Source organism: Pseudophryne corroboree, chromosome 9, assembly GCF_028390025.1.
Source record: "Pseudophryne corroboree isolate aPseCor3 chromosome 9, aPseCor3.hap2, whole genome shotgun sequence".
NCBI lineage: Eukaryota > Metazoa > Chordata > Amphibia > Anura > Myobatrachidae > Pseudophryne > Pseudophryne corroboree.
The window spans coordinates 46,829,873-46,846,281 of NC_086452.1; the positions used below are offsets into that span (position 1 = coordinate 46,829,873).

Genomic DNA, 16,409 nt, shown 5'->3' on the forward strand with positions numbered 1-16,409 from the left:
GGGGGCCGGCGGCGCGGCTCCGGGACCCATCCAGGCTGGGCCTGTGATCGTCCCTCTGGAGCTAATGTCCAGTAGCCAAGAAGCCCAATCCACTCTGCACGCAGGTGAGTTCGCTTCTTCTCCCCTTAGTCCCTCGATGCAGTGAGCCTGTTGCCAGCAGGTCTCACTGAAAATAACAAACCTAAACTAAAACTTTCACTAAGAAGCTCAGGAGAGCCCCTAGTGTGCACCCTTCTCGTCGGGCACAGAAATCTAACTGAGGCTTGGAGGAGGGTCATAGGGGGAGGAGCCAGTGCACACCAGTTAGTCCTAAAGCTTTCTTTAGATGTGCCCAGTCTCCTGCGGAGCCGCTATTCCCCATGGTCCTTACGGAGTCCCCAGCATCCACTTAGGACGTTAGAGAAATAATGGAGTCCGAGTTCGCCCGACTTGCGGGATGCCGGTCGAGCTTGGACGTTTTTGTTTAAAGGGGCGATCATTTACAAGTCATAACCATGCCTTGTAAATGATTGGCTGCCTGCATTCCTTCCTGTCAATTACTCTGTCGTGTACGCCGTGCGATCACGGCGCAAGCGCAGTCTACCGATAATCGTTCATTAGCGTAAATATCGGCATTTCGGACAAACATGAATTTTATTCTAAAACTAGAATATTGGACACACAAATGTTTTTGTAAATCTGGTGGCAGGTCCTCTGCAGATATAATAGATTCATGTCTTTTTCCATTATTAAGAAGCGTATGATGATCCCTGTACAGTTTGATGGCGTTACCTGATATCTTTGATTGTGGCACGTTTAAGTGGGTCGACCTGCAGCATATGCATTAACAAGGTGGCGATGGAACGGTTCAAGTACTCGGGGATGTAAAATACTCCACCGCGGATTTTCTTGAAGAGCGTTGGAACGTGTTCATCATCAAACGGCAAAGTCCCGCAGAGGAGAGCGTACAGGATGACGCCGCAGCTCCAAATATCAACTTCCGGGCCTGCGTACAATCTACATGGGCAGAATGACAAAACAATGCCACATTTTATTCACCCTCAAAACAGAATGACAGTATTTATAGTCACAACTAGTTGGACTAGCCTAAGTCTTTGGGATGTCCCCAATTTAGGGGCTGATTCAGAGGGGAACATTTACTAAAGCTTCTAAAACAGGGAATTGGTGATGATGCTCATAGCAAAAAATCAGATGCTGTCTATCATTTTCTAAAAGGCAATAGAGAAATGATAGACAGCACCCGATTGGTTGCTATCTGACACTGGGCCTAATTCAGAGTTGTTCGCAGCAGCAAATTTGTTAGCAGTTGGGCAAAACCATGTGCACTGCAGGGGGGGGGGGGGGGGGGGGGCAGATGTAACATGTGCAGAGAGAGTTAGATTTGGGTGGGGTGTGTTCAAACTGAAATCTAATTTGCAGTGTTAAAATAAAGCAGCCAGTATTTACCCTGCACAGAAACACTATAACCCACCCAAATCTAACTCTCTCTGCACATGTTATATCTGCCACACCTGCAGTGCACATGGTTTTGCCCAACTGCTAACAAATTTGCGGCTGTGATCAACTCTGAATTACCCCCACTGTGCGTCCAAATCTTTAATGTGACTCTGCACAAGCAAACTTGGGATGCATGCAGTGTGTGACTGAGAGGCTTGCACAGAGGAAAATCATCGCTGCACTGAGTCTGACATCATCGCTGCAACCGACTCAGGCCCTTGGGGGTGTTTGGAAGAACTGGACACCCTACTGCCTCAGGAACACCCTACTGCCTTTAGTAAATCCCTGCAATCCTATTGGTGCTACTGAATTATGCCGGGGGCTTGAAGAGCTTTGCATGTCTGGTAGTCCTGGGCCCTGGTACTCTGTACCCACACCTCCCCCCCTATTGACACTCCTAGATACAGCAGATTACATGATGTTCAAATGTATTATTTATGCAGCTCACCAAGCTCCATCCAGTTGCACATCCTACATTTGTATATGACAGTGGTTCCCAAACTTTTTTGAATCACTGTGCCCTAGAGAATCAGAATTTTCTTCACGGCGCCCCTAGGCCAAAAGTTTATTATTGAGAAATTTAGAAATAAATATAAAATTAAGTAAATTGTGTTTATATGTCATTCTTAGGCTCAGCTATGTGGTAAGGGACAAGATTTGCTTCTGTTTGTCCACATATGTTAGGATTGGCACCAGCACTGGTTTTGCCTATTACATTGACCATAAATAATTAGAATTGGTCCTGGACCACCAACCCAGGGCACCCCTGCAAGTGTCCCGAGGCACCCCAGGGAGCCACAGCACACAGTTTGAGAACCACTGGTATATGACAAAACAGCGCCTCCTACAGTTCAGACTGTATCATTACAGAGTTTTCTTGATTTCCCTAGGCAATAACAATTATGACCATTCTTTTATTTAATAAGAAGTTGACGTGCTCGACATCATATAGTAATCCAGCAGTAAATCCATCTTCAGTGTTATGTCCCGTCTCGTACAGATCTTACCTTCCCGATATAACTTCAGGGGCTGCGTAGTTCGGAGACCCACAACTGGTCCGCAGGAATTCCCCATCTGACATCATGTTAGACAGACCTGGATAGAATCGTAGATTACATGTATTAAGGTCCAAACTATTCATTGGACAGAGTAATGATTCTTTTTATGGATATATCCAATGGATAAAAAAATAGTGTGAGGGCTTGTGATCATTTCTGAATCTCCTTGGTTCAACATTTTTTTAAGTTTGCCCCTTGACCCTGTTATATTAACCATGTGGGTCCATATTCGGGGCTTTCCTTCCCGGAGTCCCTTTAGATTTTCAGCAGAAGGCGACCCATTTCTGTCCCATCTACTGCCCCTGTCCTTACGCAGAATCTGGGTGCTATAACAATTTGCACTTGTACTCGGTGCCCATAGTAACAATACTGGAAGTGAGAGACAGGGATGACATATAGGGGTCTCCTTTCAGCCTTCCTGTGAACCCCACAGTTACAATATAGAGAGTATATGGGTTGCGGGTACTTTTTAAAAACTCTTTGCCTGGAACAGGTGTGATTACCATTAACGTTTTCTGCAGAATGATGGCAACAACATGGCCTCATGACTCGGACTACTATCTTTTCAAACTCCTTCATCATCTGAAGTCTCTAGCTCACAAGTAGGTAGGTTAGAATGAATGTAAATATGTATTTTGTCAACCAAATGGTAGAAACGTAAATAAATAAATATACATTTCAAACAATATATCTATGGACTGCGGAATATGAATTGAAAAATGTGGAGTTGCCATGTACAGCAGATTAACTGGTATTCCTCAAGGCTAATTAGCTTGTGCTACCTAACTGAAGGACATTGGGGGTCATTCCGAGTTGATCGCTAGCTGCCGTTGTTCGCAGCACAGTGATCAGGCTGAAAATCTGCATTTCTGCGCATGCGTATGCACCGCAATGCGCACGCACGACATACAGGTACAAAGGCCTTTGTGGTTTTGCACAGGTTCTAGCGAAGTTTTCAGTCGCACTGGCGGCCGCAAGAAGATTGACAGGAAGGGGGCGTTTGTGGGTGTCAACTGACCGTTTTCAGGGAGGGTTTGCAAAAACGCAGGCGTGTCTGAAAAAACACAGGCGTGGCTGGGCGTTCGCTGGGTGGGTGTATGACGTCAAATCCGGACACGAATAGGCTGAAGTGATCGCAAGCGCTGAGTAGGTTCAGAGCTACTCTGAAACTGCACAAACTGTTTTTGCAGAGCTCGGCTGCAGATGCGTTCACACTTCTGCTAAGCTAAAATACACTCCCCAGTGGGCGGCGGCATAGCGTTTGCACGGCTGCTAAAACTAGCTAGAGAGCGATCAACTCGGAATGAGGGCCATTGTGGGACTGTTTCCGAGCTGAACGTACATCGGACATTATAACAGCCGCATCATGTGTGTGGGAATCACACATTCAGGGGGTGGGGCTAGCATAGGACACAGAGCTGCCACTGTATGGAAGAATCATCCGCAAAATGGGTGTGCGTTCAATTCTGTGCCAGCTCCTGTGTTCCCTTATAAAAGGCATTAAATACCAGGGATAGTGACAAATGAAATGATGAGCGCTGATGGTAATGGCTGCACTGTATTGCCTACGTTATTGAGCTTATACAGTTCTTCATTGTGAAAATATATGTCACGTTCACTTCCTATGTCTACTGAAATGTTGGTTTTCAGTTTTCACAAGACAAAATCTAAGGGACAAATCAAAGAAACCTGTATGGTATAGTGTCTAATTATTATGTATCTTGGGATACGTGTGACTTTCAAGACAATTATGAACAGAAATATTTTGCAGGTACATCATAGAGAAAAACATTGCCTGGCTTGCCCTATTTATGGCAGCAGGATGACACTTTCATAAATGTTCGTTACGAGATCTTACAAAAGGGTATACGCAATAGTGAGCAATTTCCGTGAGCCAGAGCGATCTCTGCGGTTAAACCTGTAGATTTAGGGGGTTATGCAATCAGTGCCTTTTTTTCGTCATTTTCGCCCATTTTTTAATACAGTTTCACCTTTTTTTTTTTTGGTTGAATTGGCATGGGCGAAAATGGGGAAAACCCCCTGTCAATTCAACAAAACATGTGGATCGGCGGTGATTTGGGCGATCCATGTGTTTTTCGCCAGTGCAGGCATTTTCGACAAGTCGAAAAAGCAGCACTGGAATTGAATAGTGCGAATACATATTCACCCTAAAAACGTGGAAAAGTGCAGTTTTTTCTACTTGGCAAAAAAAATCGGCACTAATTGCATACCCCCCCTTTAAGTGCCAATAACTTTAAAGGCAAAACCAACCGGGTTTTGCTTTTTAAGGTATTGTGGATCTAAATCTATGGGTTTAATTGCCAAGACGGCGCCGCTTCACGGAAAATCGTACCCTATTGCGTATACCCCCAAAAAGTTCAGATTTAGAAAACGTTAATAGTTCTGGACCTGTTACAGAACCGAGGAAGCTCCTCTTTGTTTTCTTACAAACATCATGTTCTGTCAACTTTCTCATCTCACAATTAATTCATTAATATTCTTTTCTGAGCTTATGAAAGTATTTGCAAGATTGTGAAGAATGTTTGTGAAGCGTGCACAGCGCTCTGTGGAACAGGTTACACCGACAACCTTCAGCAAATGACCTTCTGGCTGGCTGGCTGCATTCCTAGAAGGCTTGGGGAGTCACATACCGAAGTCAGCAATCTTGGCATTCATATGTGCGTCCAGGAGCACGTTCTCCGGTTTCAGATCTCGGTGCACCACCATATGTCTGTGGCAGTAATCTACAGCAGAGAGAATCTGCTGGAAGAGACGCCTGGCCTCAGCCTCATCCACCTGCGGGGTGGAAACGGGACTTGTCATCTCTGGAGAAGTGGACAAGGGTTATTGCTGGGTGACCAGGAGACAGGCATGACTGGAAACATCAACTGATACATTTACTAAAGGTTCTAAAGGTGAAAAGCCCATAGCAAACAATCAGGTTCTATCTATCATTTCCTAGGATGCAATAAAAAAAATGATAGAAAGAATCTGATTGGTTGCTACTGGAAACATCACCTCTTTTCACTTTTAGAAGCTTTAGTAAATTTACCCTGAAGTATTTAGCAGTGAGACAGGCACACAGTGGGGGAGATTTATCAAACCTCCTAAAGAGGCCAAACGGAGGTGTTGCTCATAGCAACCAATGATATTCTAGCTATCATTTTATAGACTATGCTATGTAAAGGAGAGCTATAATCTAAATGGTTGCCATGGGCAATGCACATAGGGGTTCATTCCGAGTTGACTGCTCGCTGCCGACTTTCGCAGCGCAGCGATCAGGTGAGAAAATGGCATTTATGCACATGCGTATGCCCCGCAATGCGCACGCGTGACATACGGGTACAAAGCCCTTTGTGGTTGTGCTCAGGTTCTAGCAAAGTTTTTCTTCGCACTGACGGCCGCAAGAAGATTGACAGGAAGGGGGCGTTTCTGGGTGTCAACTGACTGTTTTCAGGGAGTGTTTGCAAAAACGCAGGCATGTCTGAAAAAACGCAGACGTGGCTGGGGGTTCGCTGGGTGGGTGTATGACGTCAAATCCGGACACGAATAGGCTGAAGTGATCGCAAGCGCTGAGTAGGTTCAGAGCTACTCAGAAACTGCACAAACTGTTTTTGTAGAGCTCGGTTGCACAAGCGTTCGCACTTCTGCTAAGCTAAAATACACTCCCCAGTGGGTGGCGGCATAGCGTTTGCACGGCTGCTAAAACTAGCTAGCGAGCGATCAACTCGGAATGACCCCCATAGACATTTATGATAGCTACAAGAAACACATTTTATTGTGTACAAAACCTCCTTATAAGATAATTTTGCCCAAATCTAAAATAAACAAGCAAGGCGTCCCAGGACTCAATCGTGTCCCTGAAAAGGGGTGTTCTCAAAGCGGTGGCTGGTGTACAAGTGCACCGCAATGCGTGATCCTCCTCCCCGTCAGACATCGGTTATTTTGCATCGCAGCTGTCTACATGTGTTATTTATTGCCTACCTCTGTTTTGTGCAGGTAGTTATTCCTTTCACTGCACATTATGGAGTCTATTCATGAAGCAGGGAAAAGTGTGGAGAAGTGAGCCAGTGGAGAAACTGCCCATGGCAATCAATCAGCTGCTACATATAATTTTATAGAATGCACTTTATAAATGTTACCTCAACACTGATTGGTTGCCATGGGCTACTTCTCCACAGACTCACTTCTCCACTCTTTTCACTGCTTCATGAATAGACCCCCTAAAGGTGCAGAATGTTATACTCCTCCTATGTTGATCTTGTTTCTGGATTATGCTGCTTTTGGGCTGCCCTAACCTCTGATTCGACTGGACCCTGACTGACCGTTTGCTGCCTGTCCTGACCTCTGCCTGGACTATGACCTCTTCTCCTGGCCCCTGTCCTGACCTCTGAATGGGTCAGTAATCTGAGGGTTAGGCAGATGTCAGATGGCGAGAGGATCCGATGCTGTTCCTTTGGACGCAGTCAGCAGATCACAGAAACCGGCAGTCCGCGTCTTCTAACACAAGACGCCTCTTGCGACTTTTGCACGTTTCCGCACAGCCGCTGCTTTCGAAGATGCAGTATTTGTGCCTTTACCGTAAATCTTTTGAATCAGGCCCTCAGAGTTGCACGTAACCCAGTCGCATTTCACTTGCGGCTAAATGGGTGTAACCGGGCATTTAGATTGTAGGCTAGGTTGCGTAGAGGTGTGCGGTGCTCTTGTACATGGAGTTTGTGAGCTATGCAGGGCTGTGGCTACAAGGAGAGCCATCTGATTCACAAATTTTTGAATATGTCCGTCTTGTTCTGAGCCAGAACTTGGTCAGATCTATCTTCCATGAAATAGGGCGTTTTAGGGCGGGAACTGGGTGGTGATAATGCTATTGCACATAACTGCCATCTTGTGGCAGTATCATAGAATTACCCTTCGCTCAGTGCGATTCTCATTCAGGCATACGGAGAAGGGTCGCCTGTCTCTACTGGGCAGATTTTTGTACCATTCAGTCAAAGGTCCCTGCCGCATTGTTGATATGTGTCACAACATTCTCTGCTTGTAGTCATACAACCTGACTCACCCGCCCGTGTTTGCATATATAGTCGAATAACTCGCCACCGGGCACATACTCCATCACCATGAAGAAATCTGTGGGGGTGCTGATCACTTGGTACCTACAGAAGAAACAGATTACACACTTGTATTGAGGCACGCAGATATTTATTTGACATTTACATCTGGATAATATTAAACTACTCTATAGAGGTCTGAACGGATTCATCAACCCTGAATAATAATTAGCTCCGTTATCTTAACTTTCCCACATAGGGCCTGATGTATCTAGCAGTGAAAAGAGTGGAGACGTTACCCATAGCAACCAAAACCTGAGTTGCACTAATGGCGTAAAAAAAAAAAAAAAAAAAAAGTGTTATAGCGCTGCTGTCTCAGAATAGGATACCCCGATATAAAACAGAATTGGAACAGTTACCCACTGGTGCTATAAATAGAGCCGCCTTAACAGCATTGTAGACCCTGCGCAAAGCAATGAACTGGGGCCCACCACTCATCCACAGGGAATAAATAAATTAAAAAATATCAAAAACTTAGCCCTACTGCAGTTCCATATAGAGAATGGCCATGTAGAGAATGGCTGTCAGGACTGATTGGTGGATACTCCAGCCAACCACCAATCAACGTGCGTACAGCAATTCACTGTCTGGCTACAGGATGGAGGCAGGTAGAGAATGCTGCATTCTGATTGGTGGCTAGCTCCAGCCATCCACCAATCAGCATGCTGACAGCCATTCAGAGCGGCCGGGGCGGCATTCTTTACCTGCCCCCCCAAGAAGCTCCTGAGGCACTAGCCTTGGGAGCAGATTACCCCCAGCCCTACCATTGAAGGACCCTAGAAAAGTGGGGCCCTGGGCTGCTGCCCAGTGTTCCTATATATTAAAATGGCTCTGCTTATAAGGCAAGTGGTTAAAATCCAGTTCTTGATAACTATGTTAAAGAACTCGATTATCCCGGCCATGAGGAAAGTTAATAATCCCGGCACTGCATTGGCCCCTTTATATTTGTGTAGAAAGCAACACTATGCAAAAACACAGACACAACGTAACATCCTGCAGACAGATCTACAGTGTGCGCAATTGTTTATAAACTTTGTCTCTGAGATACAGTAACACACCAAGGTCAAACTCACAAACAATCATATCAGCCAGTGTGTACACGCTTTGTGCTGAGACAGATATGGACATTGAGTGTATAATATAATAATATTTACAATGCTACAATCAGAGACACAAATGTCCTAATTAAAGGGAAAATACATCCCATTTACAGTACAGTGCAAAAGTTTTAGGCAGGTGTGGAAAAAATGCAGCAAAGTAAGAATGCCTTAAAAATAGAAGCGTTAGTAGTTTATTCTCATCAATTAACAAAATGCAAAGTGAATGAACAGAAGAGAAATCTAAATGAAATCAATATTTGGTGTGACCTCCCTTTGCCTTCAAAGCAGCAATAATTCTTCTAGGTACACTTGCACACAGTTTTTGAAGGAGCTCGTCAGAGAGCTTGTTCCAAACATCTTGGAGAACTACAGATGGAGCCACGCTAATCGTGGCTCCGTCTGCGCCTCAGTGCGTCTGCCGAGGAGCACCTATCGCAACATCTACGATACGGGCGTCCGTAATACACCCCATTAGCTGTAATGGGAGGGTCTCAGTGCACACCCGTAGTGCGGCTAGACGCCAGATCGCCTAGTCGCGCCTGGAGTGCACGTTTGCGATGGAACTGCTATAGATGAGCACGGCTCCTTCTGTAACCACAGATCTTCTGGTGATGTAGGCTTGCTCAAATCCTTCTGTCTCTTCATGTAATCCCAGACAGACTCGATGATGATGATGAGATCAGGGATCTGTGGGGTCCATATCATCACTCCTTGTTCTTCTTTACGCTGAATATAGATCTTAATGACATTGGCTGTATGTTTGGGGTCGTTGTCCTGCTGCAGAATAAATTTGGAGCCAATCAGATGCCTCCCTGCATGATGGATAAGTACCTGCCTGTATTTCTCAGCATTGAGGACACCATTAATCCTGACCAAATCCCCAACCCCATTTGCTGAAATGCAGCCCCAAACTTGCCAGGAACCTCCACCATACTGCACTGTTGTCTGCAGACACTCATTATTGTACCGCTCTCCAGGCCTCCGGCGAACAAACTGCCTCCTGTTACAGCCAAATATTTCACATTTTGACTCATCAGTCCAGAGCACCTACTGCCATGTTTCTGCACCCAGTTCCTATGTTTTCATGAAGACCAAGTCTGGCCAAACTTCTCTGAATAGTAGATGGGTTTACATTGGGTCCCACTGGTTTCTTTCAGTTCTGTGCTGATTGCACTACTGGAAATCTTCCGATTTCGAAGAGAAGTAAAGATGATGTGTCTTTCCTCTGATGAACTAAGTTTCCTTGGCCGACCACTGCGTCTACGGTCCTCAACGATGCCCGTTTCTTTGTGCTTCTTCAAAAGAGCTTAAACACCACAACTTGAAATCCCAGTCTGCTTTGCCTGGGAGAGTCCTTGCTGATGCAGTATAACTACTTTGTGTCTTGTTGCTGTGCTCAGTCTTGCCCGTCGGCTCAGCAGGGGGGGGGGGGGGGCAATGAGGTGATGTGTCAGGGGGCGGGCCAGAGGTGGAACGGGGGCGGGCCAGAGGCGGAACGGGGCGTGGCTTCCGGTCAGCGTCATTTAAGCCACGCCCCCGCTGTGTAATGCCGCGATTACCGGCATTATACAGCAGGGGGTGTGGTTACGATGACGCGATTCAACAAGAATCGCGTCATCACCTGCCCGGATCGCCCACTTTACTCGTTAAGTGGGCGGCGGGCAGGGGGTGACCCCCGTAAATCGGGAGACTTGCCTGCTCTTCCGGGGGGCCGGGAGGGTCAACCGTTTTTCGGGAGCCTCCCGGCCATTCCGGGAGGGTAGGCAAGTATGGTTTCAACCTATATATGAAAATGATCATTATCACCTGTTTGGTATGATTGGTTAATCATACACCTGACTATAATCCTACAAAATCCCTTACTTTGTGCAAGTGTACCTAGAAGAATTGATGCTATTTTTAAGACAAAGGGCGGTCATACCAAATATTGATTGGATTTAGATTTCTCTTCTGTTCATTCACTTTGCATTTTGTTAATTGATAAAAATAAACTATTAACACTTCTATTTTTGAAAGCATTCTTACTTTTGCAGCATTTTTTCCACACCTGCCTAAAACTTTTGCACAGTACTGTATATCAGCAATTTATTTTGCATTGCCTGAGCTTAACCTATCTTATTTCCTCCAAACAGCTTGACTTTGTACTATGTAAGTAACTTGGGGAAAATGCAGTGTTTGTAATAAACGCCAACACACAACACTTACAGTTTAATAATATGTGGGTGACGGAATAGCTTCAGGTTCTGTATTTCTCGTTTAATTTTCCCGACCACGTCCAGATTCCGAATCTTCTGTCTATTTAAGATCTTCACCGCCACTTTGTGCCCTGTCAATTGATGTTCCCCCACTGAAAAAAAACACAAAGGATGGGTCTGTTACCATCTGAGTGATGTGTGGATTATATCACATGGAGCCTCTCTAATCAGACAGCGTAGCTCTGTATGTATAACACAGACGATAGGGATGTCTTGACCTTGTCAGACACACCTATGCCAATCTTATGCTGCTTTCACATCGCAAAACCTGCTTTTGAAACGGTTCTTTAAACGGTTTTTAAAACGGGTCTGAGCAGTTAAACCCCCTTCACATCGCATGTTGTAGCTGGTATATTACCGTTTCATTACCGTTTTGGTACCTTTCACACTGAACCCGTTTCACCCATAGAAAACAGTGGTTGTCATTTTAAATGTTTATTTCCTGGGATCACACATGGAGTCAGCCTATCACCTTCTGGGGCTTGCAAATACCGTTTCAGACCCTTTCACACTGCACAATGAAACGGGTCTGAAACGGGTAGGACCCTGCTTTTTTACCGTTTCAAAATACCGGTATTTTGAAAACGGTAAATTGAAGGTGACCCTTTCACATCGCAGCTCAAACCGTTTAGGAAGCCTGAAAAATCGGCAATTTACCGGGTTCAAGCTGCGGTGTGAAAGGGGTATTACTTACCCTCTGTTAAACAACTCGACTGGTGTAACTGCTGCAAGTTACTGATAATCCTGACTGGGGCAGGAGCAGCTAAATAGATCTCTAATGCTGCTCTCACATCGCAAACCCTGCTTTTGAAACGGTTCTTTAAACGGTTCTTAAAACGGGTCTGAGCAGTTAAACCCCCTTCACATCGCATGTTGTAACTGGTATATTACCGTTTCATTACCGTTTTGGTACCTTTCACACTGAACCCGTTTCTCCCATAGAAAACAGTGGTTGTCATTTTAAATGGACTTTTCTGGCCACATTATTAATAATTATTAATTAATTATTAATAATTTGGCTAGTCGTACGATGGAACCCAGCAGCTTCAAGCATCTTTACCATGTTTTTGTAGATTACTGCATCCTTCACTGTCCCAGTGATTTGTGTAGCAATTTCTTCATCCCCTCTCATCCTAAGCAGCTCCCTAACCTCCTCATCACTCCAATTTGCCATTTTAAACTGTATACTGTCTAAAAAAAAATGCTTCTTCACTCTCGTGTGTTTCCTCCAGTTTATTTCCTGCTTCTGCCTGGTGACATCACACATGGAGACAGCCTATCACCTTCTGTGGTTTGGAAATACCGTTTCAGAGCCTTTCACATTGCACAATGAAACGGGTCTGAACCGTGTAGGACCCTGCTTTTTACCCGTTTTAAAATACCAGTAATCTGTAACCAGTAAATTCAAAGTGGCACTTTCACACCGCAGCTAGAACCGTTTTGGAAGGCTTAAAAAACGGCTATTTATCGGGTTATAGTTGAGGTGTGAAAGGGGTATCCGTGTTCTGCTTTCCCATGAAAGTCCTCAATCTGAAACCTTGGACTTGGACTTAATTATTTTACTAGAATTTAAACTCAAGATTCTATGAGAATATAACTGTGAATTTGTAAAAAAATAATAATGTTTTTTTACCACTCAAATTTGCTCTTTATACACTAATTTGCCTCTTTGAGTTTTCTATGAATCTGAGTTCACACAAGCAGTGACTTTTTTACCATTGCTCCAAAACCAGAGCCAGTTTAACGAGTATGGACTAATGGGTCGACCCATATTAGGTCAACAGGTTGACAGGGTAGTTGGGACGACAGGTAAAAGGTCATCAGGGTCTATAGTTGACAGGTACAAAAGGTCCACAGGACAGAAAGGTCGACAAGAAAATGGTTGACACAAAAAAGGTCAACACATTTTTTTACAAATCAATTTTTCACACCAACACCCTAATAAGTGTACCCCCTCGCTTATCTTAATATAGGAAATAGGGGGGCACCAATATTTATCTTGCCTCCGGGCAACTGTGACGAACTTACGCCACTGTGTGGAACAGTTTGGAAAATGTTGACACAAGGTCCAGCTATTGGGTATGTTTTTTTTTTTTTTTTTGCTGAGAAATAAATGGTGACAGAGGGACTGCGATGCTGGAACAGGGAGGCATCTACAAATAACCACCTACTGGTGGAGTATAACAGGGCTGTGGGCTAAGAACTTCCTTTATACCTCTTGTCCGCCAAAATCCTGGATCCGACCTGGAACTTGGAACCAAGGCCCTCATTCCGAGTTGATCGGTCGCAAGGCGAATTTAGCAGAGTTACACACGCTAAGCCGCCGCCTACTGGGAGTGAATCTTAGCTTCTTAAAATTGCGACCGATGTATTCGCAATATTGCGATTACTAACTACTTAGCAGTTTCAGAGTAGCTCCAGACTTACTCTGCCTGTGCGATCATTTCAGTGCTTGTCGTTCCTGGTTGACGTCACAAACACACCCAGCGTTCGCCCAGGCATTCCCACCGTTTCCCCGGCCACTCCTGCGTTTTTTCCGGAAACGGTAGCGTTTTCAGCCACACGCCCCTGAAACGCCGTGTTTCCGCCCAGTAACACCCATTTCCTGTCAATCACATTACGATCGCCGGAGCGAAGAAAAAGCCGTGAGTAAAAATACTTTCTTCATAGTAAAGTTACTTGGCGCAGTCGCAGTGCGAACATTGCGCATGCGTACTAAGCGGATTTTCACTGCGATGCGATGAAAAATACCGAGCGAACAACTCGGAATGAGGGCCCAAGTTCCAATCCAGGTCAGACCCGGGACAGACCCAATACACCCTGCACCTCTGACCCGGGTTAATTCCAGGGCGGCGCAGTTTACACTGCACATTAATACCCCTTTCAGACCAAAAATGCAGGGGTCTTACCCGGGAATACGGTCCCGGGATCATGCAGGGACATTCCCGGGTAAGACGCCTTGCATACTGCAGTCAGTAGCCCAGCATATTGCCGGGTTGCTGACGTCAGCGGTGACGCGGCAGGGGCGGAGCTAGAGAGCACATGATCTCCAAGCGCCGCCTATACATAGAGAGTGAACGGGAGCCGGGGCACATTGACCCGGCTCCCGTTCACACCGCACAGTGAGCCGGGTTGAACGCGGGTTCAACCCTGCTCAAGAGCAGGGTTGAAATACCGGGTCACTGGACCCCGTATTTCAGCCCGGTACCCTTTCATACCGCACATGAACACGGGTTATGCGCGTTCATGTGCCAATAACCCGTGTTCAGAGGTGCTGGTGTGAAAGGGGTATAAGGGTGCAGTCTCTCTTCTGCCGGAGCTTGGAGATGCAGGGCCAGATTAAGCCTTTGGGGGGGCCCAGGTCACTTGACAAATGGGGGCCCTTCCCAGTTGTCAGCGCAAACAACTGCAGCGAGCGATCGGGTCGGAATGACCCCCAAAATGAGTGGCTTGCTGCGTATTAGCATAAATGTATGATCTGATATTTTCTTTGGTGTCCTATCTTTAGGTCGACAACACTTAGGTCGACACGCGTTAAGTCGACCACTGTTGGTCGACATGCATTATGTCGATATGGTCACTAGGTAAACGTGACAAAGGTCAACATGAGTTTTTCAGATTTTATTTATTTTTTTAACATTTTCATACTTTAAGTTCCACGTGGACTACGATTGGGAACGGTAATCTGTGCCGAGCGCAGGGATAGAGGAGCGAGGCACCTTGCCCGAAGCATGGCGAGCGAAGTGAGCCATGAGAGGGAACACGGTGCACTAATTGGGGTTCCCGGTCACTTTACGGAGAAAACGACACCAATTTTTTTTTAAACTCATGTCGACTTTTTTCCATGGCAACCTAATGACGTGTCGACCTATTCAGGTGTCGACCTAGTCACGGTCGACGAATAGTGGTCAACCTAATGACTGTCAACTTAGTTAATGCCGACCCAACGATCCACACCCATTTTCTCTAGGTGCGAATGGGTCAGCGGTGCGAATGGGTCAGAACCGCGCATCGGGCTGCTACGATCGCCTCTGCCTGATTGACAGGCAGAGGTGGTCGCTGGGCGGGGGGCAGAACGGCGGCAGCACAGCTACGATCAACTCCGAATGACCCCCTTTATGTAAAGTATATAGTATTATGAAAGGTTCAAACCAGAAATCACTGTATCTAGAACACGGTTCCATGGTTGGCCTTTTGGCTCTGAGTACATTCGGTGCTACACATATAAACAAATCTTACTTGTATAAGAATATAAAAAGGAACCATCGATGATCAGAAACAAAAAATAATACTAAAGAAAAACTATGAGTAAAAAAAAAAAAAAAGGTCTCATTATTTCCTTTCCAAAGTAGATGTTTTCCTCGTTACAGTTAATCCAACATCTCAGCAGTCTGGAGTTTCAATGAATCCATATTATGTAAGTAATGTTTAGTAAATAAGAAATAGCAAAAGAGAGGTGTCACTCAGCGACCCGCTGCCAATTTCTCACAAGTTATTAAACATCATTAGCAGAGCCTGAAGGAGCGGATTATATTTTGGAAAGCTGTAAAAAAATGCAGGTGGATTTAGGTGAATGTGGCCAATGTCTGATGGCGCACGGTTATAAAACGGGAAATCAGTAGAAGACTGTAAAGAATTTCCTCAACAAATGTCCAAAAGCAACATAGGTTACGTAGCGTGGCTAGAGCGGCGTGTCTGTAATGGGCACAGGAGGTGCTGTACGCAGGGGGACATGCGTTACTAGGGGTCCTGTGCCATACACCCAGTGCCCAGACCAGACCCCTGTGTGCTGACCAGCGCCCCCTATTCCTAATGCCGAGTATCGTCCTTTGGGTGATATGACGTCCACACATACTGTAGTGTATGCTGAACTGCCTAATGCCGCTCAGTGATGTCAGTAGTTTCTACAGCAGTGATTGGTTGAATCCTCATAAATACTGGTTAAGCCTACACTGTGTCTATGTGTCATTCTTGTTTGATGCCAATGAAGAATGACACAGCGACGGGTCAGTACTCTGCATTCTGCAGATGCTGCGCTGCCCCCAGGCTCTCCCTGCATTGTGAATAGAAGCCTCGTTCATGGACTGCTTACACGTTACTCAGGACTGTCCTGAAGGCAAGTACATATATGTCATCAAGGCTGCAGAGAGACACGCCGGGCCCTGGTAAATGGCTCAAGAAAGTGGGCGTGACTGTGACCTTTAATATACAAGTATTTTAATAATAAAATAATTGCACGCGCTCCACAAGGAAGGTACCTTTTTAACCAGGGGGAGGGGGGGGGGGGGGGGCTGGCAGGGCACGGGGTATGGCACCTGCTTCCTACCATACTTGATCTGGAAGCGGGTCCGTCCTCTCCAGCCAGGTTCATCTTTCAAGTTATATTTGGGA

At 45.6% G+C, this 16,409-nt stretch overlaps 1 protein-coding gene across 1 annotated transcript in view; it reads right to left on the reverse strand.

Moving 5' to 3' along the window:
• Window positions 1-16,409, reverse strand: part of PRKAA2 (protein kinase AMP-activated catalytic subunit alpha 2) — a 67,118-nt gene that overhangs the window by 38,135 nt on the left and 12,574 nt on the right. Inside the window, exons 2-6 of the mRNA XM_063939291.1 lie at window positions 10,969-11,110; window positions 7,615-7,708; window positions 5,207-5,351; window positions 2,505-2,592; window positions 772-996 (exon numbers count right to left, since the gene is read on the reverse strand). Coding sequence (XP_063795361.1) covers window positions 772-996; window positions 2,505-2,592; window positions 5,207-5,351; window positions 7,615-7,708; window positions 10,969-11,110 — 694 coding nt within the window. The remainder of the gene's footprint in view (window positions 1-771; window positions 997-2,504; window positions 2,593-5,206; window positions 5,352-7,614; window positions 7,709-10,968; window positions 11,111-16,409) is intronic.